Source organism: Ochotona curzoniae, unplaced genomic scaffold (genome assembly GCF_017591425.1).
Source record: "Ochotona curzoniae isolate NIBS_2020 unplaced genomic scaffold, NIBS_Ocur_1.0 contig_1014, whole genome shotgun sequence".
Classification (NCBI taxonomy): Eukaryota; Metazoa; Chordata; class Mammalia; order Lagomorpha; family Ochotonidae; genus Ochotona; species Ochotona curzoniae.
In genome coordinates, this window is record NW_024464920.1 from 4,126,761 (window position 1) to 4,153,490 (window position 26,730).

The window sequence follows — 26,730 nt, forward strand, 5'->3', positions numbered from 1 at the left end:
GACAGAGTGAGAGATCTGCTAACTGCTGATTCAATCCCCAAATGCCTACAATGGCCAGAGGTGGGCTGATCTGAAGCCAGGAGCTGCTTCCAGGTTCCTGCGTGTGCAGGGGGCCCAAGCACGGGAGCCATCCTCTGCTGCTTTCCCAGGCACGTTAGCAGAGAGCTGGGTGACAAGTGGAGCAGCCAGGGCTTGAACTGGTGCCCAGGAGGAGGCTTGGCCTACTACACCATGGCACTGACCCAGAGACATTGATCTCAAGGCAATCAGAGCAAATGAGGAAATGTGCAGTCCAGGGTGCGGCTGCCGTTGCTGCCACCACCACGGGAGGGGGCCTTCAGGGAGTGCTGGGATGGGACTGGATTAGGACGGGGGCTTAGGCACACGCCTGACTGCACTGTTCTCCTCGTAGGGACAGAGGAAGCGATCCCATGCTAGGAGAAGCTTGTCTGCCAATCATTTTGCTCCCCTGTGGTAGATCAGTGTCATGTGCATCTTTTCCTACTTTCATACTGGTAATAAGGACACTGCAGTTTGCTTGTAGGTTTGTCTTAATTTATTCGTGCTAGAAAGGCAGATTTTCAGAGAGAAGAAGAGACAGAGAGAAAGATCTTCTGTCTGCTGGTTCACTGCCCATGTAGCCTTCACAGCCAGAGCTGACTTGATCCAAAACCAGGAGCCAGGAGCTCCCTCTGGGTCTCCCATGTAAGCTTTAGGCCGTCCTCCGCTGCTTTCCAGGCCATAGGCAGGAAGCTGGATTGGAAGTGGAGCAGCTGGGATATGAACTAGTGCTTGCAGGGGGAGGATTAAGCAACTGAGCCATCGTGCTGGGCCCAGGATTCTGCCGTTTGAATGTGTTTGAATGATTTCCAATGGACTCACAATCTTTTTTATTGGACACAGAGAAAAAAGCACCTTAAGTGTCCAAAACACCTTGTGCTTAGGACATGATCACGAAACCCAGCATCAAGGACTGACGTGCAAAGTCACTTGTGGGAAGGAATGCAAAGAAAACCCTGGGTATTTGGGCTACAGAATAATAATTACAGCAGATAATTAGATGCTCTGATTTCCAGTTGCTTGGATTGCAATGAAATGAGATCTTGATGTGTTGTTTCAGCTTTCAGTAGTGGATAAATGTGTATCTGGAGAAATGTATGAAATTGACCGATTTGAGTTTGTTTTAAAGATAGGCTTTTGTGAATTTATTTGTGTACTATTATTTTTCAGAAAACTCAGAGACAAATTGCCTTATTTTTTTCTTCTGAAGATTTATGTATTTGAAACACAGTTACAGAGAGTCAGAGAATTTCCATTCACTCCCCGAATGGCTGCAACGAGCAGGGCTGGGCCAGGAGCCAGGAGCCAGGAGCCAGGGGCCAGGAGCCAGGAGCCAGGGGCCAGGGGCCAGGAGCCAGCAGCCAGGAGCCAGGAGCCAGGCACTCCAAACTGATCTCCTGCGTGGGTGGGTTGCAGAAACCCAAGTACTTGGACCGTCCTCTGCTGCTTTTCCAGGCACAGTGAGCTGGACCAGAATCATGTAGTTGGGCCTCAAATCAGCGCTCTGATGCGCAATGCCGTTGTCCCAAGTGATGGCCAACCCTCTGAGCCCAATGCCCACTCTCTCCTCTCACTTGTGGATTAACTGTGATCCCTCAAGCAGAATGAGGGGTACATTCATTTTCCTACCTTATGCTTACTGTACTGTTTGTGGTGTCTTTGTTTTTCTTTTCTTTCTTCTTTCTTCCATCCATCCCTCCTTCCTTTTCTTCCTTTCTTCCTTTTTCCTTCATTCCTTCCTCTCTCTTTGTTTCTTATATTTTTATTTTGAATTTTTTGGTACAATTTCATATAGACTGGGATTCCCCCCACAAACTCCCACCCACCGACAGATTTTCCCCATGTTGCTACAATAATATAGTCCTTCATATAAAGTCATATTCATCAGTCTCTTATTTAAATGTACCCCGACATTGCTGGTACAGACAACGTCAGACAGTCCAGCATCCCATTGTCTACACAATTCCAACAGTTTTATTGGGAGTCCATCTTTTGTTTGGAAGCAGGGATGTACATTGCATTGTACCCCCACATTTGGATAGGTAGTCCCCAGTACTCCATCACTACACATTCCCATATATGAGAAGCCATGAAATAAGGCCAGCGACTGATATGGATTAGAACAACAGTCACAGGGCCCGGCGCGATGGTGCAGTGGTTAAAGTCCTCGCCTTGCACACCCAGGATCCCATATGGGCACCGGTTCTAATCCTGGCGGCTCCACTTCCCATCCAGCTCCCTGCCCTGTGGCCCGGAAAAGCAGTTGAGGACAGCCCAAAGCTTTGGGACCCTGCACCCATGTGGGAGACCCAGAAGAGGCTCCTAGCTTCAGATCGGCATAGCATCAGCCGTTGCGCTCACTTGGGGAGTGAATCATTGGATGGAAGAGCTTCCTCTCTGTCTCTCCTCTCTGTATATCCGCTTTTCCAATAAAAATAATTTAAAAAGATATATATTTATTTGTCTTGGAAAGGCAGATATAGAGAGATACAGAGAGCAAGACCTTCCAACTGCTAATTCACTCCCCAAATGACCACAATGGGCAGAGCTGAGCTGATCCAAAGCCAGGACCCAGGAGCTTCTTCCGGATTTCCCCTGCGGGTGCAGGGTCCCAAGGCTTTGGGCCGTCCTTGACTGCTTTCCCAGACCACAAGCAGGGAGCTGGATGGAAAGTGGAGCGGCTGGAATATGAACCAGCGCCCATATAGGATCCTGGCAGATGCGAGGCAAGGATTTAGCCACTAGGCTACCGCGCGGGACCCAACCTGTACATTTTAATGTCAGGATGCTGGCTCTTTCTCGCTGGGTCTCAGGCTCTCGTCATTGTCTCCATCTCCTCTTGGTACTTGCTGTGATGCTTTGAAATAATTTCTCACTTGTTCCTCCAAGCCCTTGATGTGAGTCTTGGCCGAGACCCTTGGTCTCTTTCCATACATCTGCCGTCCTGATCTGGCAATGTGTGTGTGTGTGTGTGTGTGTGTGTGTGTGTGTGTGTGTGTGTGTGTGTGTGTGTGTGTGTGTGTGTGATGTTTTAGCTTCAGGGAACTGTGAGCCGTTTTGGTGGAGGGCTTGATTGGGGTCCTGGCACCTCACCTGGCCCTCCTTCCAGTAGGCAGGGAGAACAAGGACGATAACCTCATCTCAGCCAGATGGATGCACTGGTCCCAGGCCAGGCTGTGGTCTGGACACCCGCTCAGGGCCTCGGCAAACCTCCGGCCCAGGGCTCCTCCCAGCAGCCCAAACCTGAACCCTCTCCCACCTAAGGCAATGTCAGGATCCAACCGTGTTGGAGAAGAACAAACTTCATTCCTTCTTCTTTTCTTTCTTTCCTTTTTAAAAATTATTTATTATTTTTTATTGGAAACTCAGATATGACTCCAATGGCCAGAGCTGTGCCAGTCTGGAGCCAGGAGCCAGGAACTTCCTCCAGGTCTCCTATGCCGGTGCCGGGTCCCAAGGCTTTGGGCTGTCCTTGACTGCTTTCCCAGGCCACCAGCAGGAATTTGGATGGGAAGTAGAGCAGCGGGAACATGAACCGGTGCCCATATGGGATCCCAGCTTGTAGAAGGCAAGGACATTAGCCACTAGGCTACCGCACTGGGTCTCAAACCGGCGCCCATATGTGATGCCAGCTTACCAACCATCTGCACCACAGCACTGGCCCCTGAATCATTTTATTTTTATAAGATCCATGGTAGCTCCCTTGCTAAAGTTAATCATCTGAGAAGTCTGTTTTGCTTTGTTTTCTTGGACAATCAAGCTTTGTTGATCTTAAAAAAAAAAAAACTAATGATTCATTTTGTGAGTCTTTTTTTTTTTTTTCAGAACTCTGGTTCAAGTCAGTGTACAGTGGTCGCTGCCACTGACGGGGGACACCCTGGTGGGCCTCCTGGCTCAGCCTGCCCTGGCATTAGCCACTGTGGTGATTCAGGGCATGAGCCAACAGATGGGAGATCGGTCTCCACCTCTTCCTGTACCTCAGTTAAATAAATACAGATTTCTTAAAAACCCACTGTATGCTGCTTCTTTCATTCTGCTTGATTTGGATTCAGTCTGCTCTTCCGGTGCCTTGGGGAGGTGGTGGATGAATGATTTGAAATTTTCTTTTCGAACAGGTGTATATGATCAAGTTTTTGTATATACTCCTCTCAGGTTAAGGAGGTGGTGAAAGGCTGAGCTAGGCATAACCATAGAACCCCCGAACACTCCTGGGTACTGGGGTTGGTTACTGGCTGGGTTGGTCCAGGCTGCCTCACCCCCAGGCACACCCAAGAATAGTGTACGGGGTATGTTAGGCTGCAACATCCATACCCAAAGGCCAAAACAGGGTCCAGTGTAGCGGCCTAGTGACTGCAGTCCTTACCTTGCACACTCCAAGATCCCATATGGGCGCCTGTTCTAGTTCCGGTGGCTCCGCTTCACATCCATCCAGCTCCCTGCTTGTGGCCTGGGAAATTAGTCGAGGATGAACCAAAGCCTTGGGACCCTGCACCCTCGTGGGAGGAAGCTCCTGGCTCCTGGCTTCAGATTGGCTCAGCCACTTGGAAAGTGAATCAGGGTCAGAGGATCTTCCTTTTCCTCTCTGTATATCTAACTTTCAATATAAATAAATAAATATATGTATATATATATAAGGCCAAGACAGAAGGGGCAGACTATGGAAGGGCCTAGCACCCGCTGGCACATGTGATATCAAGGTCTGGGAGTGGACATGATAAGAGAACTGGGGAATTCCTCTGGCAGGCTGTGGCTCTTGTTGGTGAGCACGTGAGTCAGTGCCGGGTGTTGGTCAGGCCAATCAAGGCTGTTTCACTTGTCAGCAACTGTGTGGGCTGGTTCTGAGTGGGGCGGACCAGGCAGGGCCAGGCCAAACCTTAGCACCATTGCATGTACAGGAGCCAGAGCGGAGTAGGCCATGCTGGGCTAGGCTGTCACACCTACAGGTTTGCATGAAAGCCAGGGATGGGGCTTGGCAGGGCTAGGATGCAGCACCTACCTGCTAATGGCTGGGCCGGGCCAGACTGCAGAACCAATGGCAAAGGCCAAGATAGGGAATAGACTATGCTTGGCTGGGTCAGAGCAAGGACTGGCATGTCCAAGCTCTGTGACTGGGAGTAGACTTGGTTGGAGAGCTAAGCGGATGCCCGAGCTGGGTGTGTTTCCTACTGGTGAATGTGATAGTTAGAATGGGCTAAATATGGCTGCAGTACACCTTGACATGGCTGTGGACTGGGTATGGGGTGTGCCAGACTGGGCTAGGCTCCAGAACCCCCTGGTGCTCACGAGAGCCAGGATGGGTGCAAGACAGACTGGACTAGGTCTCGGCACCCACTAAACCACATGAGAACTGATTCTGGGGGTGGACTAGGCATGGCTGGTCTGTAGCACCCAACAGTAAGGACTAGAATGGGTGTGTGTTGGTCAGGCAAAGTCCCTGAACCTGCCAGGACAGCAGGGGGGCCAAGTCAGGCTGGGCCAAGCACCCACTAGCATGTGTGAGATTTGCCACTGGGAGGTGATCTGATAGAGAAGCTTGGGGAACTCCTTTGTCAGGATGCAGTCCCCGCAGGTGAGCACAAGAATCAAGACTGGGAGCAGCCCAGATCAGGCCAGGTTACAGTACCAGAGGGCATATGTGTGGCTCAGGTCTGGGGGCTGGCCCAGGCTGGACTAGGCTGTAGCATCCAGCAGCGTGAGCTGGAACTGAGGGCAGGCCGAGCGGGGCCAGGCTACAACACCTGCCGGTAAATGCTGAAATGAGGTGGTCCATGCCAGACTGGGCCACCAGACAGCACCCACCAGCACACGTAAGACCTGGGTAAAGGGTAAGCCCAGTAGGGGAGCAGCAAGGACTCCCCTGCTGGGCCACTGATGTCACCGGAGAGCATCAGAACTGGGGCCTGGTGCAGACCAGGCCATGCAGGGCACACTACCCATTGGCCTGCATGTGAGTTTTTTAAAGGGGAGAGCCAGGCTGGGCTAAGAGACCATATCCACTGGTACATGCACGAACCAGATCGGTCAGGCTTTGTCGAAGCATCAGCTGACAAGTTCTGGGACTGGGAGCAAGTCCCCTGAAGCTAGACTGCAGAACCACATGGAAAGTACAAAATCCAGGACTGGGAGTGGGCCTAGTAAGGAAACTGTGGGCATCTCTCTGTTGGGCTGTAGCTCCCATCAGTGAGCTTGAGAGCCGGTGCTGGGGTGTATCTAGCTGGACAGGTGCTAACACCCTCCGTCATGAGTGTGGGCTGGTCAGTGGGATCAGTGGGGCTGAGCTAGGCGACAACACCCATACCGACGGGTATATAAAAGCCGAATGGGATGCAGGACAGATCTGAGCAGTCTACTGCACACACCAGTATGCACAGGAACCAGGGCTGGGGGTGGCCCTGTTGGGGGTTATTGGGGGTTGCTCTGACTAGGCTGCAGATCCTGCTGGTGTACATGAGGGCCGAGTGTGTGGTGGGCGGGGTTGGGCTGGGCTGCAGCATTCATTGGTTTGCATAAGACATGGGGCTGGGGACAGAACTGACCCAGCAACTGCAATCGATCACTGTGTGTGTGTAAGCTGATGTGGCTGATGGGCTGAACCAGACCCCAGCCCGGCTGGCACACTCAGGAGTCAGGCCTGGGGCCGCCTCAGGTGAGGTTTCTTTGGAGATGCCTCCAACGGAACCACCAAACTCAGAACTCCAACTGTGGGAAGAATCACAGGATCTGTGGCTTGACCTTGGAATGTGTAAAATCTAGTTACAATAGAGTCACTTTGGTTCAGGCCTGCGTAAGTTTGCTAACCTGTTCTTTATGCTTCTGTTTTTTTAAAAAAAAAAATGATTTGTAATAAAATTAAATACATCTTTTTAAACATTTTTTTTAAAAAGTACTTTGCCAGTTTCCTGCTTTTGGGACCAGCTCACTAGGCTAATAAGCCCTGCCAGCAACCCTCAGTTCCAGGAATCGATACTGTGTGATTTATTCACACGTTGTTGCTATGACTGCCTCCTGTGGTTGCCCAACCGTCTGGTTCCCACGGCTGTATAACTCACCTTTTTTTTTTTTAAAGATTTATTTATTTTTATTGGAAAGCCAGATATACAGAGAGGAGGAGAGACAGAGAGGAAGATCTTCTGTCCACTGCTTCACTCCCCAAGTGGCTGCAATGACCAGAGCTGAACCCATCCGAAGCCAGGAGCCAGGAGCTTCTTCCAGGTCTCCCACGCGGGTGCAGAGTCCCAAGGCTTTGGGCCATCCTTGACTGCTTTCCCAGGCCACAAACAGGGAACTGGATGGGAAGTGGGGCCACCAGGATTAGAGCCGGTGCCCATATGGAACCCCGGGCATGCAAGGCAAAAGCTTTAGCTACTAGGCTACAGCACCAGGCCCAACTCACTCTTTCTATAAAAAATCCATCTCTCACCTCCAAGTCACTCTCTGAAGGGAAGAAGAGCTGACCCAGACCCAGCCAGTGGGTCTGTGTACCTGACTCCTCAACCAATATTGCTGCTTTGCAGAGTTGTGTGGGCTGCATTTATTGGGGAGATGCTTGGGTTAGATGCAACATTGCATGTTGCATGCAACATTGCATGAACGGGCCTCCTCGGATGCTGAAGATGGTGCTTTGGACCGCATGCCCAGATGCACATGGGGTGTATGGCAGTCAGGTGGAGCCTGCAGAGAACATCTAGTACCACAGCAGAGGATGGAGGGCAGGACAAATTAGACAAGTCTCTCGGCCAAGTGTTAAGAGCAAGTATCTGGTTGAATGAGACTCTAAGGTGGACTGTGTCAGCCAAGGGACCTTGGATGATTTCCTCAACTTGGAGCAACAAAATCAACACCCTTTGAGAACTATGGAAACCATCGCTGGGTTCCTCCACATCAGGGACCCTGGGATGACATTGGGTGGCTGCTCCTCACCCCCCGGTACCAATGCAGTTAGGATGCTGGGTGTGGCTTCCCCCCTCCCCTTCCCCAAGATACAGGAAGAAGTATAAGAAAATTGGAAGCAATGGCCTCATTTACTTTCCCCTTTTCCTCGGCCCAGCCCCACCCTAGTCAGTGTCCACATGGGCATGCATCCTTCTCAACTATGTAAACATTATCAAAAATAAAATTTTTTAAAATGCAAAAAAAAACAAACCCTTTAACTGATTTTTTTTTTTTAATTGGAAAGAGTAACAGAGAGAGAGCGCTTCCATCTGCTGGCTCACTCCCCAGGTGGCCACAGCAGCCAGGGCTGAGCCCGGCCAAAGCCTGCAGCCAGGAACTTCCTCCAGCTCTTGCACATGGGTGCAGGGGCCGAGCACTTGGGCCATTTTCTGCTACTTTCTCAGAGACATGACAGGGAGCTAGATTAGACGTGACGTGACTAAGATTACAGCGTATTCGTTTGGGATGTCGCCGTCACAGGCAGCAGCTTAACCCACTGCACCAGAATGCTGGTCCCAGTCTGAATGAATTTAAAAGAGTACAAACTATACAAAGTATGGTTTACACCAAAATGGTTTAATTTAGAAACTGATAAAAGGGAGATATATAAACAATCCCCAAATATATAGAATCCAAAGATTCTAAGTGACCCACGCATCAAAGAAGTTAAAGGAAACATAGAATTCCTTTTGAGCCAAACAAAAGTAAAAACACAACGTATTACAATCCATGGGCTAAAGCTGAAGCAGTACCTAGAAAGAAATTTCTGGCACTAGAAAAGAAAAAAAAAAGTCTAAATCCAGTATCCTCAGCTTCCCTCTTAAGAAACTAGAAAAAGACGAATAAGTTATAAAGTAAACACCAAGAAATAACAAAAACTAGTGAGGCAGAAAGAAATCAGGCGGGAAGCAATACATTCACCAAGAATAGTGGCTGAGAGAACCTTGACCTTGCCTGACCTTGAGATCACCTGCGGTTGTGTTTCTCAGGCTCTCCAGGGAAGCAGTAGCGATAGGATGCGTCCATGCAGCCAGCAGGTCTGCTAGGGGGACTGACTCACGCAATTACAGAGACTGAGAATTGCCATAATAGGCTGTGTACAAGCTGGAGAGCCAGGAAACCCAGTGGAGTAATTCAGGTCAAGTCCAAGGGCGTGAGAACCAGGGCAGCCAATGGTAGTAATTGGCTACTTGAGGCCAAAGGCCTGAGAACCATGGCTGGGTGGAGGGAGCGGGGTAAAAGACCTGGAGTCCAATGGCCCGGAGAATCCAGAGCTTCATTGTGCAAGGGCAGCGAAGGCAGACAGTCTGGCCCAAGAAGAGAGAACATTCACCTCTTTCCCTGCCTTGTGTCCAGTTGACACCTGCCCACCTTCCTGAGGGCGGATCCTTCCTCAGTCCCTGCCCCCAGTACTCTCCTTCTCCAGCTACCCAGCCATCACCGGCAAGCCAACACCTCACACGTACCATCGCAGCAACAAACCTCCAACTAAAACCCACAGGAAAAAGGAGAGAAAGTGACGTCACTACTCATGTCAAAGTTGACAACACTACAGATTCCACAGATGCCCCAGGAGCTGGGAGACAACTCGGACAAATCTCACAGCGGAGAGGAAACACATGCATTTCTAGAAGAAAAAAAAAAAGAGGGGGGGGGGAATGGGGGCAGTGTGGTGGCTCAACAGGTTAATCCTCCTCCTGAAAGCGCTGACATTCCACCTGGGAACCAGTTCATATCCCGGCTACTCCACTTCCCATCCAGCTCCCTGTTGGTGGCCTGGGAAAGCAGTGGAGGACGACTCAGATCCTCAGGCTCCCGCACTCATGGGGGAGGGGAGGACTATTACTTGCCGTTGGGGAGTAAAACAGAGGATGGCAACTTCCCCCCCCTCCCTCTCACTGTCTCCCAACCTCTCACATAAACATAGATAATTTTTGAAAGATTTATTTTATTTTCATTACAAAGTCAGATATACAGAGAGGAGGAGAGACAGGAAGCTCTTCCGTCCGATAATTCACTCCCCAAGTGGCCGCGACAGGTGGTGCTGCGCCAATCTGAAGCCAGGAGCCAGGAACTTCTTCCAAGTCTCCTACGTGGGTGCAGAGTCCCAAGGCTTTGGACCGTCCTAGACTGCTTTCCCAGGCCACAAGCAGGGAGCTGGATGGGAAGTGGAGCTGTAGGGATTAGAATCGGTGCCCATATGGGATCCCGGTGCGTTCAAGGTGGGGACTTTAGCCGCTAGGCCATGCTGCCAGGCCCATAAATAATTTTTTTAAAAAATGATTTTAAAACAGAGTACGCCAAATGCTTACACATGTGTCAAGAAAACAACTGGGCAGATAAGGGAATAGGGATGCAAATGTCAAATAGTTAAGAAAGGCTTCACTGAGAAGGTGACGTTTAAACAGGGACTGTAGGAGCAGAGGCCCTGGGGTAGGGACCACCTCCATTGAGGGAGGAGAGATGAAGAACTGAGCTCGTGGACTGGCTTCAGAGGAGTTACACACAGCAGGTGCTCAACAAGCTGGGAGAGAGAGACTACGACTGGACCCAGAGATTCTGAGGCTGAATTTTGGAAACAGAAGCCCCAGTTTGATAAAGTCAAGGAAAATTCAGCAAGTTGAAGATTTTGTTCTCACTTCCCTGCTTTGCTTTGAATTTGCTTTTTTGCTTTTTTTTTTTTTCCTTTGCATTTGAGGCATTGGCAGATACTGCTGTTGAAATTCATGTTCTCCAAAAAAAAAAAAAAGTGGTTTTTTTTTGGAAAAAATTAAAACACCATTTCCATGAAGAATAACCAGTTCATGGGAGCATTGGGAGTGACTGAAGGGCCAGGGGGGCTTGGGGCTTGCCCAGTGCGATGAGAGCATTAGGCCTCTGCCAAGGTTGGTGAGTCAGTACTGGCCTCTCCGAGGACCTTGCAATGACTTTCACAGGACCACCTTACTGTTTCCATAGATGCTATTTTTCAGAACTGGAAACAACAGAAGGTTCTGGAAGATTCACTGTTTCTCCCCAGCGAGTCCTGGGGCTAAAGGCCTCTGTCGTGGACTCTGTGGCACTGCCAGCTAGGCCTCTCAGTGCCAAATGGATGCGTCCCTGGGAGACCGCGGCCACAGCGGGGCGCCCTGCAGGGGCTGGGTGGCTGGCTGGTCAGTGCTGGTGCCCTTTTCAAACGCGCCATCTGAAGAACAGCCTCTTTGTGTATTTGGGAGGACTTCCCAAGAATTCGGGGGCACAGAATCTGGTCCCAAGAAAGAGCTCAATTCGTTTTCTTTCTTTTTTTTTTTTAAGATTTATTTATTTTTATTGGAAAGGCGGATATACAGAGAGGAGAGACAGAGAGGAAGATCTTCCGTCCGATGATTCACTCCCTAAGTGACTGCAATGGCTGGTGCTGCACCGATCCGAAGCCAGGAGCCAGGAACTTCTTTCAGGTCTCTCATGTGGGTGCAGGGTCCCAAGGATTTGGGCCGTCCTCAACTGCTTTCCCAGGCCACAAGCAGGGAGCTGGATGGGAAGCGGGGCTGTCTGGATTAGAACCGGCGCCCATATGGGATCCCGGGCGTGCAAGGCGAGGACCTTAACCACTGCGCCACCGCGCCGGGCCCTCAATTCATTTTCAAGTCACAAAAGTACAGTGAATTTTACAGCTTTTCCATTTTTGGTTTTTCTTTCCTATAATAGATTCTTTCGGTGAAAATTATTCTTGTATTCAGTATCTTTACACCTTCCTTTTTTAAATGATTATTTTTATTGGAAAGGCAAATTCACAGAGAGACAGGAAAATCTTCCGTCTCCTGGTTCAGTCTCCCAAGCAGCTGCAAAGGCTGGAGCTGAGTCGATCCAAAACCAGGAGCCAGGAGCTTCTTCTGCTTCTCCCATACATGTGCAGGGTTTTAAGGCCTTGGGCCATCCTCTACTGTTTCCCAGGCCACAGGCAGGGAGCTGGACGGGAAATGGAATAGCCAAAACACGAACTTGTCACCCATAGGGATGCTGGCATTCAAGGCAAGGATTTATTCACTGAGCCATCGCCCCTGGCCCTTACACCTGCCTTTTTAAAGAAAGATTTGTGTTTTTTTTTTTAAGGTTTATTTTTATTGTAAAGGCAACCTTAGAGAGAAAGAGACAGAAAGTAAGATCTTGAACCCGGCACCGTGGCCTAGTGGCTAATGTCCTCTCTTTGATCCTGCACCCACATGGGAGACTCGGAAGAAGCTCCTGGCTCCCGGCTTCGGATTCGCGCAGCTCCGGCCGTTACAGTCACTTGGGGAGTGAAGCAGTGGACAGAAGATCTTCCTCTCTGTCTCTTCTCTCTGTATATCTGACTTTGCAACAAAAAATAATACATCTAAAAAAAAAAGTGAAATCTCACACCCATTGGTCACAATGAGAGAAAGCTGAGCCAGGAGCCTGGAACTCCGCCCCAATCTGCCTTAGGGGTCCAAGGATATTACCATCCCAGGAACCCAACCCAGTGTCTCCACCAGGCAGCAAAGAAAGAAGTTAAATCAAAAGCAAAAGCTCTGGGACCAGTGCAATGGGTCAGTTGGCTAATCCTCCCCCTTCAAGAGCCAACATCCTGTATGGGTGCTGGTTCGTATCCCAACTGCTCCACTTCCCATGCAGCTCCCTGTTTGTGGCCTGGGAAAGCAGTCAAGTGTGGCCAAAAGCCTTGGGATCTGCTCCCACATGGCAGACCAGGGAGAAGCTCCTGACTTCGGACGGGCTCATCTCTGGCCATTGTGGCCAAATGGGGAATGAAGCAGAGGATGGAAGATCTTTCTCTGTCTTTACATAGTTAATTGGGGCACAAAGTTTCAAGGGTTATAGGAAAGTGGGTAACACTATTATTTCTACATTTTTTTCTGTATCTAGGGTAAAGGAGGAGATAAAAGGAGAAGCCCCACCCAGTCTCTCACCCACCCCAGGTCCCTGACGTGGGACATGCTCCGAGGGTCTTGCTCAAGTGGTTTTGATAGTTCAACAGTTATGAATTGCTGCCAATCTCGTCATTCCAAGCATGATGAAGTCACTGCAGAATCCACTGATTGACATAGTCCACCTTAGAGTCTCTGTTTGCCCGGTTTTTCACTGCCAACATAAGGCCGGGGCAGTTGATTGATTTGTTCTGTCCTCTGTTGTGGTGCCAGGTTTCCTCTGCAGGTTCTGATAGACTGCCATATCCTCCATGCGCAGCCGGTTATGCTTTCCACTGTTCCGTCTCAGCCTCTGAGGAGGCTCGGCTCTGGCTGTTGCACTCCATGGCAGACCATGGAATCTGTACTTCTCTTCATGGTTGGGGTTCTGAGATCAGCAGCACAGTTGGGGGGATCCCCAAAGAAACTTTGTCTGAGGTGATCCCGGACCAGATTCTTATGTGTATTTGCAAGCACAGGGCCCGGCACAGTCCATCACCCCAATCAGATGGTGGTTGCAATTGCTGGTTCAGTTCTGTTTCCAGTCCTGTCTTCCACACTAACCGATGAGTGTTGCAGTCCAGCCTAATTCTGCCCACCACACACTCAGCCCTCACATAAACCAGTGGGAGCTGCAACCTAATCAGAGCGACCCACAATAACCCCCAATAGGCCTGCCCCTTGCTCTGGTTCCCATGCTTACCAGTATGTACAGCAGACTTGTCCAGTCTGTCCCACGTCCCATTCAGCTCTCCTACATGTCGATGGGCATTGAAGCCTAATTCAACCCACCCAGCTCTACTATCCAGCCCACACACATACTGTTGGGTGCCGTTCTTTCCAGCCACCCCTGCCCCAGTCCTGGTTTTCATGCTCTCCAGTGGGAGTGGTAACCCAAGAGGGAGGTGCCCACTATTTCCCTACTAGGCCACTCCCACTCCCAGATCCTAAGCTTTCTGGAAGGTTCTGTAGTTTAACTTGACTGATTAGCCACCATTGTCAGCCTCTGCTATCTGGTGCTGCAGCAAAGCCCAACCAACCCTCACCCATTCTGTTTAATGTTTGCGCCAATAGGGACAGTCAACCAAGCCTGATCTGGCTCGCATGAGGCCCGTATGTGTTGTAGCCCTGCTTAGTCTGCTCTGCCCCCAACCTAACTCATGCTCTCCAGTGGGCGAGCTGTTCCAGTAGGGAGGCCTTCTACATTCCGCCTACTAGCTTTACCCCTTCTCTCCCTGGTTCCTACTAGTGCTGCGGCCCAGTCTGGCATGATCCGCCTTACCTTGGCATTTGCTAGTGGGCACTGTAGCCTGACCCGGCCAGGCCCACCCCCAATTCCAGCTGGCGAGGGTTACAGTCTAGCCCAGCCCAGCATGCACCTTATCCCATCTGTAATGTGTACTGGTATGTGTTGCGACCATACCCGGCCCGACCCACACTGTCTGGTGCTCGGATTTATCAGCAGCTGATGTGAACTGGTTCAGCCTGACCCACCTTTGACCTGTGCCAAATGTATGCTGGTGGGTACCTTTCCCTGGCCTGGTCTGGGCTGCTCCTTAGTGTACTTCTTTTTTTTTTTTTAAGATTTATTTATTTATTGGAAAGTCAGATACACAGACAGGAGGAAAGACATAGAGGAAGATCTTCCGTCTGATGATTCACTCCCCAAGTGAGCGCAACGGCCGCTGCTGCGCCGATCCGAAGCCAGGAGCCAGGAACTTCTTCTAGGTCTCCCACACAGGTGCAGGGTCCCAAAGCTTTGGGCCGTTCTCGACTGCTTTCCCAGGCCACAGGCAGGGAGCTGGATGGGAAGTGGGTCTGCCGTGATTAGAACTGGCACCCATATGGGATCCCAGTGGGTGTAAGGCAAAGACTTTAACTACTACTATTGCTCCGGGCCCAAGGTAATAAATTTTAAAACATGTCAAAATAATTGAAATGTTAATTTTATTACTTTCCTATCATAAAGGCAATTTATGCTAATTATATAACCTAGGGGAGCTAGCAGAGGAACAGGTTTTGTTTTTAATTTCCTATTGGCCCGTCCCAGGAAACATTGCTAATGGTTTGGCTCATGTGCTATGTGAGTCTTTTCCTACGTGTTTCTGAACACAGCTCAGATTTCACTAGAAAGTTTTATGTCCAGCATCGTTGACACATTATAATTAACCTTCTTTTAATAAAAATCTCTATAATTTCAGGAAGAGAACAACATTCCACAACCACACGGCCACACTGCTGTGTAGGCAAGCCATTCTCGTGATTGCAAAGCGTTAGGAAGGCGCATTAACTGACGTAGACACGGTGGCCAGCCCACGCCCCTTGCCGCTGGCCGCTGTGGAGCAGCAAGGCCAAGGCCCCCCGGCAGGAGACAGCGGCTCACAGGTCGCTGCCCAACCGCTGCAGTTCATCCAACAGGAAGTCCAGGTCCGCGCGGGTGAGCGCCGGGTTGGCCACGATCACACGGAAGAAGTTGGCCTGGCTCCCGTGCGGCTGGTAGCCGATCATCATGGAGCCCGCCTTCACCATGCGCTCCTTAAGCATGGGTGCCACCTGCCAAAGGGGGGTGGGAAGGGGTCATGTCTCAGACAGCCTGGCACACGCTGGCTCTGCACAGGCAACTGCTTTCCAAAATGGCAACTCCTAAAGGGGCAAGACCTGAACTCCTATCCTTCCACATCATCTCCAGTGCCCCTGGCACTGGTCGGTCTGTCCCGAAGCTCTGGACATGATCTAGCTGTGTGCCTGCAGGGGGCGGCCTTCCTGCATTTTTTTTTTTTTTTTTTTTTGGTCCCCAACAGCCTCGATAAGCCCTCTGTGTGCCCTTTCTGCCTCTCAGCTGTATCTCTGGCTCCACTCAAGCTTCCCAGCCCCTCTACCCTAGTGATCTCCACCATCCACCAGGGACCCCGTTTCTCTTGCTGGGCTCATGGAGCAGGTCTGGGCGGAGAGGTCTGCCTTAGTCCCCACGGCCGCCCGGCCACACGTGCAGCAGGGCAGAGCAGGTGCACCTTGGCCAGCCTCTGGTCGTAATCAGGACTCCCCTGCTGACCCCGCAGGCTCAAGGGCACAAACCAGAAGCACACGTTGAGGAACTCCGGCTGCAAAGGAGGAAGGGGAAAGTGTGGGAGGAGAAGGAAGAGAGAGCCGTCTTGCAGCCCCACTTTCCCCACAGGGAGTTCAGAGTAGTGTCCCTGGAGACCCCCTGCTGGTCACCTCCATGATAAGTTCAAATCCTTCCCGCTTCTTCACTTCCTCTACCAAGTACCTGCAAAGAGAGGGTGAGAACTTACCAGCTGGAGGAGGAGGAACAGACCGGCAGACACACAGAAGGCACCTGTAGTGTAGAAGAGCCTGGGGGACAGTCCCCACGCCTCACCGAGCGAGGGTGAAGGCGCGGTCCACTCGCAGCTCCAGGCCCTGGTCGCCCTGGGCCTTCCACATGAGCCACAACTTGAGACAGTCGACTCGGCGGCCACACTGCACCGCCTTGTCGCCTGTGTCCAGGGCCACGTCGTAGAACTTATCCTGCTGGAAGAGGTAGCTGGCCTGGGAGCCATGACAGCGTTTCAACAGGTTCTGTGCAGAAGGGCGGCCAGCAGCCAGTCAGAGCCCATCCTGGCCCTGGAGGAGGGGGGGTTGGAGGGAGGGCAACCGCCACCTGCCCCAACCCCTTACTCTGGTCCTCCCCACTCACCCTGCTACCCAGCACCCTGACTTAGGCCCAGGATCATTCCAACTGCAGCTTCAGGATAAGGGATATAAGGAGGAGGGTGGGTCATGGAATCAGGGGAGCAGCAAAGGGACAGAGAACAGCTAAAACCTGGAGCCCTCTACAGGTTGGGGAGGAACAGGGAAGAAGACAACCTGGTGTGGGGGATGCTAGGGGAGAGGGAAGACCAGGGCTGGGCCCCACCCACCGAGGTGTCTCGAAGCAGGAGGGCAGAGCACTGCAGACCGGCTCCCAGGAGCTTGTGGGGGTTCCAGGCCACTGAGTCAGCCCTGGGTGAAGCACAGTCCTTGTTTCAGCGGCACCCTCTCCTCCCCAGGCCCCCAGATCGCAGTCTGGACCTCCCAGCCCTAAGGAACTAAGTCTCCAGTCTCCATCACATCCTACCCCAACCCACCTTGCCCTACCCGCCCACCAGCCTCCTTCCCCCAGCCTCATCCATCTCTGAAGGGGTCTGGGAGAAGTGGCCATGTGCACCTGTGGATCCCCTCCAGGAGATGCCTGTGTGTCCGTGACAGCAGCACGCTCCCACCCCAGGCGGCCTGCGCGGCGGGAAGGAACAACACAGGCCTTGGCTTCGGCTCAACCCGCCCCGCCCCGCCCCAGTCCCACTCACATCCACGTGCAGCCACAGCCCGTGACGCTGGCACACATCGGCGATCGCCTCCAGCGGGTCAAAGGCGCCCAGCACGGTGGTCCCGCAAGTGGCATTCACCAAGAATGGCACGGCTCCCTATTGCAAGAAAAGCAGGCAACAGGGTTGTTTCCAAAGCTCCCGGGAGGGGGCAGGAGTTTGGGTAAGTGGCTGAGAGGTCAGTGCGGTCACTTGCACCCCATATCCGACTACCTGGATTCCAGTCCCACTCCCTTGCTGATCCCAGCCTTTCTGCTCAGGTGCATCCTGGGAGGCAGGAGCTGAGAGCCTGAGAAGTTGGGGTTCCTCCACACCCACAGGGGACACTAGGACTGAGTTCCCAACTCTTCACTTCAGCCTGGCCAGGCCCCAGCGTTGTGGCATTTGGGGAGTGGACTGGCAGAAGGGAGCACTCTCCATCGGTCTCTCTCGGTTTGTTGGCTTCTCAAATAAACTAATTAGCGGCCGGCGCAATGGCTCAACTGCCTAATCCTCCACCTTCAAGCATGGCATCCCATGTGAGTGTCAGTTCTTATTCCAGCTACTCCACTTTGGGTCCAGCTCCCTGCTTGTGGCCTGGGGTGTAGAGGACAGCCCAGGTTCTTGGGACTCTGCACCAGCGTGGGCGACCCAGAGCAGGCTCCTGGCTCCTGGCTTCAGACTGGCAGCCATTTGACGAATGAGAAGTGGACAGAAGATTTCTCTGTATCTCCTGCTCTCTGTAAATCTGCCTTCCCAATAAAAATAAATCAAAAATTCTTTAAGTAAACTAATTAGATGAACAAAACACCAGCCCCCAGCTCTCTGCCTGAGCCAGCCCAGGCTAACATCCCAGGCAGGTTTCATGTTCAGACAGGCATCCTGGGAGCCAGAGCTCCAAGCAGAAACTCCAGAAATGGGACTCAAACCCAGGACTGTCTGGTTGTGTTGTCTCTGTGCTTTCAAAAATAAAAAAGTAATGTGTTACTGGAATGCAAAAGTTACAGAAAAAAAATTTGAACAGCATAAACACAGAGAAACTGCATTCAAAATTTAAAAACTGTAATTAGACATCTCACTCCCTCTTCTCTGTAACACTGAATTTTTTTAAAAAATTTCTTTGTTTTTATTGGAAAGTCAGATATACAGAAAGGAGGAGAGACAAAGAGGAAGATCTTCTGTCCGATGATTCACTCCCCAAGTAGCCACAATGGCCAGTGCTGGGCCAATCCGAAGCCAGGAGCCAGGAACCTCTTCCAGGTCTCCCACATGGGTGCAGGGTCCCAAGGTTTTGAGCCATCCTCCACTGCTTTCCCAGGCCACAAGTAGGGAGCTGCATGGGAAGCGGGGCTGCTGGGATTAGAACCGGCACCCATATGGGAACCCGACACTTTAGCCATTAGGCTACCATGCCAGGCCCCTAACTCTGCCTTTTAAATAAAGAATTTTTCAAAGAAAACTACCACTAGATTGGTTGATCTGTGGCTCTCTCCCTTTCACTTTGCAACTCTTTCACGTAAATCAATAAATCTTTTAAAAACAAAACAAAACAAAAAAAACCCATGCTCAAACGCTTCATTGATGAATTCAACCAAACATTCAACAAAGAATATAAGCCAGGTTACTGGCTCTTCCGAAAATCAGGATATACAGAAGGATTTTTATAACTGTCATCAAATTCACGGAGACAGAAAGAAAACCTGCACCTGGTGGGGCTTGGAGCAGGGGAGCGGAGAGCTGCTGTCTAGTGGGTGTGGGGTTCAGTTCTGCAGAAGAAAGGTGTTCCCAGACTGCTCACCCAACACTGTGAAAAAAACACTTGCCAGGACAGACCCAGGTGTGTGACCGTGGCCGAGTCGATAAACTGCATGCCATACACACTGGCAGCAGGCTCCCTGCTGGGACCCTAAGGATATGGGGGGGCATGGGCGGGATGACCCTGTCCACTGCACAGTTCAGCATCCTTGGCTCCTTTGCCAAGAACGCAGACACAGTGCCCCAGGATTGGCAACAAAAGCCTCCCCGACCCCAACAAGGACCCCGGCAGGAGCAAGGCTATGAGTGGGGAATGGAGCCACTCCACATCTTCAATCCTACGCAAGCTCCTACGCAAGCTCAGCATGTCCTTACCCACCGGTCCACCACCCTTTAAGTCTCAGCCCAGCCATCACATCTGCAAAAAACCTTCCCCAAGTTCCCCGTCTCCTACCTAGGTTAATCTTCCTATGTGGAACCCCATCTTTTGGCTCTGAAGCAATTGTTAAGACTAGCGAATGCCAGTCTTCTCCCCTTAGAAATGGAAGCTCCATGAGCAGCAAGAACGGAGAAAGGATCTACACCGCCACGCCTCCAAAGAAGACACACAGAGGCCTAAAAAGGCACAGGACAAGACCCTCCATCACGAGTCATCAAGGACACGCAGCCACACCCAGCCAGAGCCCACAACCCCCTGAGAGGATACACCACAAGGGGGCGGGAGCCAATGCTACTGCTGAGGACATGGCCAAACTGGAGCCCTCACATAGTGCTGTGGGGCTGATAGGGGCGCCCTCTATGGGGAACAGCTTGGCAGCAGTTCAAGGCATTACAGTTGTCTGGCGCTGTGGCACAGCCACTGCAGCCGCCACCTGTGACGCCAGCATCCCCTAATGAGTCCTGGTTCCATTCCTGGCTTCTCTGCTTCTGACCCGGCTCCCTGCTATTGCACCTGGGGAAGCAGCAGCAGATGGGACAAACACTTGGGTCCCTGGAACGGGAGACCTGATTGGAGTTTCCAAGGCTCTCAGACCTTGATCCAGCCCACTATAAATCTCTCACCCTCTAACGACCATGTGGGGAGTGAAACAGCAGGGGGAGGTCTTGTTTTATGTCTCTCCTTTTCTCTCTGTAACTCTTGCTTTCAAATAAATGAATATCAAAAAGAGATAGATTAGGAGCTGGCATTGTGACGTAGTGAGTAAAACCACCATCTGCAGTGCTGGCATCCTAAATGCTTTGTGTCCGGGCTACTCCAGCTTCCTATTTCTGGCAGTGTAGAAGCAGTGGAAAATCGTCTAAGTGTTTGGGAACTCAGATGAAGCTACTGGCTCCTGGCTCAACCTGGACCAGCCCAAGCTGCTGGGGTTGTATAGAGAGTAAACCAGCAGAAGGAAGCTCTGTCTCTCCTCTGTAACTCTTTAAAACAAATCAATAAACCTCTTCAAAATAAATAAGTAGGGGCGAGCATTGTGGCATAGTGAGTAAAGCTGCCACCTGCAGCATGTATGGCATCCTACAGAGACACCAGTTTGAGCCCCGGCTGTTCCAGTTTGGATGGAGATCCCTGCCAATGCATCCAGGAAAGCAGTAGAAAATGGTGCAGATGCTTGGTCCCCTTAACCCACGTGGGAACCCCCCCCAAAAAAAACCTCCTGGCTCCTGGCCTCGGACCAACTTATATCTGGCCTTCGGCAGATGGAAGATGACATCAGATGGCAGACCTCTCTCCATAACTCTGCCTTTCAGATAAATAAACACATAAATCTTTAAAAATAAATAACACGAAGCCAGAGTTCCATTTTACCCAGCAGTCCTGCTCTCACATATACAACTCAGAAAACTGAAAACGTGGGTTCCCACGGCACTCTGCATGACCCTCCAGGGCCAAAATGAGCAAACCACCCCAACACCTGCCGGTTTGTTTTTTCTTTTCCCTCTTTATTTCCAGTCTTTCCTTACCTTTCCCATGATAGTCAAAGTATAGGTCTTTTCTTTTTTTTAAGCATCCTCTGATGCTTTCCCAGGCCGCAAGCAGGGAGCTAAATCGGAAACAGGGCTACTGGGACACAAACTGGCACCCATATGGGATCCTGGTACACGCAAACCAATTACTTTAGCCACTAGGCTACTGTGCCAGGCCCACCTGCCAGCTTGTTGAACGGGCAAGTACTCTGGGTTACCACAGAACACAGGGCTTCATGTCCCACTATGGGGGATAAAACGCTGGCCCTTGCTCCATGGGTGAACCTTGGAGCCACAAAGCCATGTAAAAGCTGTTCATTGTGTACCGTATGACTCCAACAGGAAGGCCGACAGAGGCAAAGAAGGGATAGTGGGATGCCAGGACACGGGAGGTTGGGGAGAACTGGAGAGCGAGGGCTCGGGGGGGGGGGGGGGGGACGAGGACACCTTGGGGCTGATGAAAATGGTGTGGCGCTGACCATGGTCATGCCTGCACAACTCCGTGGATACACAAAAGACCGCCCGCTCTACATGCAGGAGCTGCATGTCAGGTTAATCATATCTCAATTAAGCTACCATCGAAAAGCAGTAGACAGAGTGAAACCCTGGGGCCCAGCACAGCGGCCTACAACTAAATCCTCACCTTGCATCCACCGACATCTCATTTGGCTGCTGGTTTGTATCCCAGCAACCCCGCTTCCCTTCCAGCTCCCTGCTTGTGGCCTGGGAAATCAGCAGAGGACAACTCAAAGCCTTGGGACCCTGCACCTGCATGGGAGACCCAGAAGACACTCCGGGCTCCTGGCTTCGGATCACCTCAGCTCCGGCCATTGTGGCCACTTGGCAGGGATAAATCAACTGACAGAAGATCTTTCTCTCTGTCTCTCCTCCTCTCTGTATATCTGACTTTCCTATAAAAATAAACAAGTCTTTTTAAAAAGAACTATTTTTATCTGTATCTCCTTCTCCCTGTATATCTGCTTTTCCAATATAAATAAACAAAACTTAAAAAAAAAAAAAAACTTGAAGAGGAGAGGAACCCTGCTGTTCTAACTGCTGGCCTTCCTGCCATTCATTCAGAGGCACCATCCATCCATCAGTAAGCTCACAGCATTCTAGATAACAGGAAGTGAGGGAAGGGCGGGATGGGGGCCTGGCATGGTGGCTCAATTGGATAATCCTCCTCCTACAAGCACTGGCATCCCATATGAGTGCCAGTGCATGTCCTAGCTGCTCCACTTCCAATCCAGGTCCCTGCTTATGGTCTGAGAAGGCAGTGGAAGATGGCCCAAGTCCTTGGGACTCTGCAAGAATGGGAGGCTCCAGGCTTCGGATCAGCTCAGCTCCAGCCCTTGTGGCCATTTGGGGAGTGAACTAGTGGATGGAAGATCTTTCTCTCCATTTCTCTATACATCTACTTTTCCAATAAAAAATAAAATTAAAAAGCAGTCTAGGTAACAGAAAGGTGTTCATAGTGCCCACTCTAGTATGCATTTCACATAAATATTTCACGTTAGGATTTTTTTTTAAGTTACGCTTGAATGATTGCAGGCAAAATTCTCCAATGCAGAATTTCACACACTGTGGTAACTTCTAGCACTGGAACTCTGAACCAGTGGGCAGATGTACTTAACAACTGTGTTAGAGCTGGGCGAGGTGAGCGTCACAGCACAGCTCATGAAGCCTCTGCTTGCAATACCCGCATCCCATATGGGAGTGACAGGATGAGTCCCGGCTGCTCCACTTCTAACCCAGCTCCCTGCCAATGCTCTTGGGAAGGCAGATGGCCCAAGAACCTGGGCTCTTGCCACCCACATGGAATTCCCACATGCCAGCTTTGGCCTGGCTCAGTTCCCACCTGTTACAGGTATTTAAGAAACAAACCCGTGCACTAGAGCTCTTTCCCTGCCTCTCAGATTCAAATGAATTTGTATAGATGTACAAGGCTGGTCTTCCGTGACAACTGTGGCAGTTTGCACGGCTCTCCAACTCAGGGTGCCCCCCCTTACCCACTCTCAGCCCACATCTTTCACCCCTTCCATGCAGGCAGTCCCCATGGGACTCCACTGTAACTCAAGCCTGTCTCTGCAATCCGGAGGAGTCCCTGGCAGCAGCCTAGCGCCCCTCTCACCCACGGGGAAATGGGCGTGAGGGTTGAAAACAAGGAGGACAGTGCGATGGCTCAAATGGCTAATCTTCCTCTTGCAAGTGCCAGGTTCCTCTAAGGGTGCCAGTTCATGCTGTGGCTGCTCCACTTCCCATCCAGCTCCCTGTTTGCAGCCTGGGAAAGCAGTGGAGGACGGCCCAAAGTTTTGGGTCCCTGCACCTGTGTGAGAGAACCAGAAGAAGCTCCTGGCTCCTGAGTTTAGACTGGCCTGGGTCCAGCCAACTGTGGCCATTTGAGGAGTGAAGCAGTGGATGGAAATATCTCTCTTTTTCTCCTTGTCTCTGTAAATCTGCCTTTCCAATAAAAATAAGTAAGTAGATATATTTTTTTTTAAGTGAAAGAATCTTGAGCAGGTACAGCGCAGACAACCCTTCTAGCAGGGGCAGCTGGGGACCCACTGCAGCCCTCCCAGCCCACCCACCTCAGCCTTGGCCAGCAGGATCTGCCTCTCCAGGTCCTCCGGGATCATCTTCCCTCTAAAAAACAAAATGGAGTGGGGAGAGGAACCCCTGGTGCCGCAGGGTCAGGGGGTTGCCACAGCTCAGTGAGGGCACAGGGAGCCAGGGCAGGGCTGCTTGGCAGCAGGAAATCACACCGTGCCAAGTTGGTCAGAAAGACACTCACCTGTCATCAGCCTTGACCATGCGGACACTGTCGGTGCCAAGCCCCAGGAAAGCGGCTCCCTTGCTGATGGAGTAGTGACACTGCGGAGGGAAGGCAGAGGCGGGCAGATGAGCACCCAGGCGGCGAGGGCAAATGAAGAAGGGAATGGTTGGGGTGGGGAATGGTGGGGATGAGATGTCACAGTGCAAGAATGATACACCCCACAGACCAGCGCCATGCCAATGTCTACACACATGCTTGTCAGCTCAGATGTGCCAGGGCCCGGCTGGAGCCCTGGAGCCTTAAACTCTAACAAGCTCCTGGGACAACGTCCAGGCTACTGGGCCTGAACAGCAAGGGTACAGGCTATGCCCACCACACTCCCCAGTCTACCCATTGACCTGGGGGCAGGAGGAGGTGGGAGGAGGGCCTGAAGGGTGTCAGGCTCAGCAGGAGTCCCACCTCCTCTGACGTGAAGAGGGCCAGGGGTGGCAGTGCCCGGAGTCCCCTCTGCTTGCACTCTGGGTAGCGCTGGTAGCGGGCCAGGTTCACAGCGTACATGTTAGAGATGGAGCCACCTGTGGCAGGGAGAGGCAGGTAACCAGAGGGAGGCGTCATGACTCAGGATTCCCCCGACTTTTCGCCACCAGAGGACCTGATGAAGGATGTGGGCATGCCTGGCTCCCTGCCCACCAACTCTCAAGGATCTAGAACAGCCAGCCCCAGGATCAGCAAATGCAAGGCTGAAGATGGGCTGCCCCACGAGACCTCTCCTCCCCATCAACCAGCAAATCAGGGGCCTGAATGGACGAAGGGGACAGGGTAGCCTTCTCCCCAGGCTGGTCAGGGCCCAGCGAGAGAGAAAACAAAGAGGAATCTCCCCTCCTCCTCTCCCCACTAGCTGCTTTCAACAACAACAACAAAAAAAGAGGTGGCAGGGAAGCGGGTGCACTTCAAGAGGCTTCTCCTTCTCACATACCAGGGCAGAAGACCCCATCCCCGGAGGTCCAGCCCACCAGGGCCCGGAGCTTGCCCAGCACCTCCTCTTCCATGAGCACAAACACGGGGGCGATTTCGTACGTGTACCTGCCGGCACAGGGAATGATGACCCCAGCCAAGAAGCTCGTAGGGGCTGCCAGGCGAGGCCCTTGAGTCACAGGTTAACCGAGGGAAGCAGGTGTCAGGGAAGAGGCAAAGGTGATGCCGAGAAGCAAGGAAATAAGAATGTGAACAAGCTGGGGCAACAGGGGGCATCTGAAGCTTGAGAAAGCTTGGAGAACAGGGACCCTGGGGTGCAGGGAAAGGGGCAGGCACCCTGCTTTTCTGCCTGGGCCCAGTCCCTGACACCCTCGCCCTCCCCCGGCAGCCCTCTGGCCAGCCGGGTGGGAGGGGTGGCTCACTGGCTGGTGTTGATGCTCTCGGTGATGATACGGCCAGCCAGGGAGTGTGGATCCAACCCCGAGAAGAGCTGGTTGAAGAACCGAGGGTGACCTGAGGAGGAGTAGGAAACGGGCACGCGGCTCAGCAAGGATGCTGCTGTGGGGTGTGGGGTGCAGGGGCCCCAGAGACCCCTCCTGCCAGGAGCCCCAGGGCAGGGGGAGGAGGAGAGAGTTGAGCTAAGCCCGAGCCGCACCAGTCTTCACGCTGTAGTGGATCACGGCGCGGCAGCGCTCCAGCAGCTGCTCCCGCGACTCGCCCTGACCCCGCAGCTCCAAGTCCAGCAGCTGCTTCAACTCATCGGGCTCCTTCCACTGGCAGACCTGGGAGAAGCCAGGGCGATGCAGAACCCGGGACGTGTGTGCCCCATGAGCACCACGTGTCGCTTGGGAACATGTTAAAGCAACAGGGAGTGGCAGGCATCAATAGGTGCTTTGTCCACATGCAGAGCAGAATGGGGGCCCCAGGGACACACAGGGGACAGCTCTGAGGAGAGGAACAGGAGATGGAGTGGAGGGGGACCCACCTTCTCAGAGACGCTGGTCCCCTTCCGGATGGCTTCATCCACCACAATGGTAAACACGTCCCGGAGCAGGGCTTCCATGGCCACCGGGTCCCCATCGGCGCAGGGCAGTGGCTTCGACTCAGCCATCAGGATGCAATCTGTGAGCAGAGCGGAGCTCACTGTCCTCTCAGCCTGCTGCAGCCCACCTGAACAGACCTCAGCCAGAGCCTCCAGCCTGCCGCTCAGGCCCAGCTCCCAGGGCATGGGTGAGAGGGAGGGAGTGGGTGCGGGTTCAAGTCCCAGCTGCTCCAATTTCCTTCCAGTTCCCTGCTAATGTGCCTGGGAAAGCAGTGGAGCATGGCCTAAGTCCTTGTACCCCTGCACTCAGGCAGGAGACCTGGAAGAAGCTCCTGGCTCCTGGCTTTGGATTTAGGCAATGAAAGATGGATCTCTCTCTGGGTTTCTCTCTCTCTCTCTCTCCACATGTGTCTCTCACCCTCTTTCTATAACTCTGCCTTTCAAATAAATAAATCTTGAATTTTAAAAAAAAGTGAGGAAATGTATCCTGGAAGGAAGTTAGTAGAAGGAGGCAGGAGAGAGCAAGCGGCGGTGAATGGCACCAGCCACGGCCAGGTACCTCGCCACCAAGATGCCGGTTAGAGCGAGCAGGAATCGAGGTACACAAGGAGCTTCTCAGACCAGCAGGGCGAGACAGCAATGGAACCTTGCCCTAAAGGAGATTGCCCCAGATGTGGGACAACAGAAAGCTAAGTTCCCTGAATAATTATTAGCTGGGTGAAGAACCTGGGAAAGAGATAAAAGCCCGAAGTGCAAGCACTTTAACCTCCGGTGTGTGGGCGGGACAGAGCACAAGCAAGGAGGCAGGGCCCAAAGTGGGGTGTGAGGAAGTCTGCAGGGGAGACCCCGAAATGGTAACGCAGGAGATGTCAGAGAAGGCGAACCAGGGAGGAGGTTGAGTGGCTTCTGCCCACCTGGGAGGCAGCTGTGTGTCCACACGATGGTGCTGGGGACTGAGGAGCC

General features: G+C 52.1%; 1 protein-coding gene across 1 annotated transcript; it reads right to left on the bottom strand.

The window, feature by feature from the left end:
* Positions 1 to 14,844: 14,844 nt before the first annotated feature.
* Positions 14,845 to 25,854, bottom strand: CSAD (cysteine sulfinic acid decarboxylase). The gene is made up of 14 exons (XM_040989126.1): positions 25,711 to 25,854; positions 25,381 to 25,507; positions 25,148 to 25,238; positions 24,727 to 24,833; positions 24,210 to 24,325; positions 23,769 to 23,848; positions 23,566 to 23,620; positions 17,261 to 17,377; positions 17,122 to 17,186; positions 16,835 to 16,916; positions 16,294 to 16,493; positions 16,131 to 16,182; positions 15,926 to 16,015; positions 14,845 to 15,467 (listed from the first exon to the last, which is right to left on the bottom strand). Exons 1-14 carry the CDS (start codon positions 25,834 to 25,836, stop codon positions 15,294 to 15,296), a joined length of 1,482 nt encoding a protein of 493 aa, XP_040845060.1. The 5' UTR covers positions 25,837 to 25,854; the 3' UTR covers positions 14,845 to 15,293.
* Between the last annotated feature and the right edge of the window lie 876 nt (positions 25,855 to 26,730).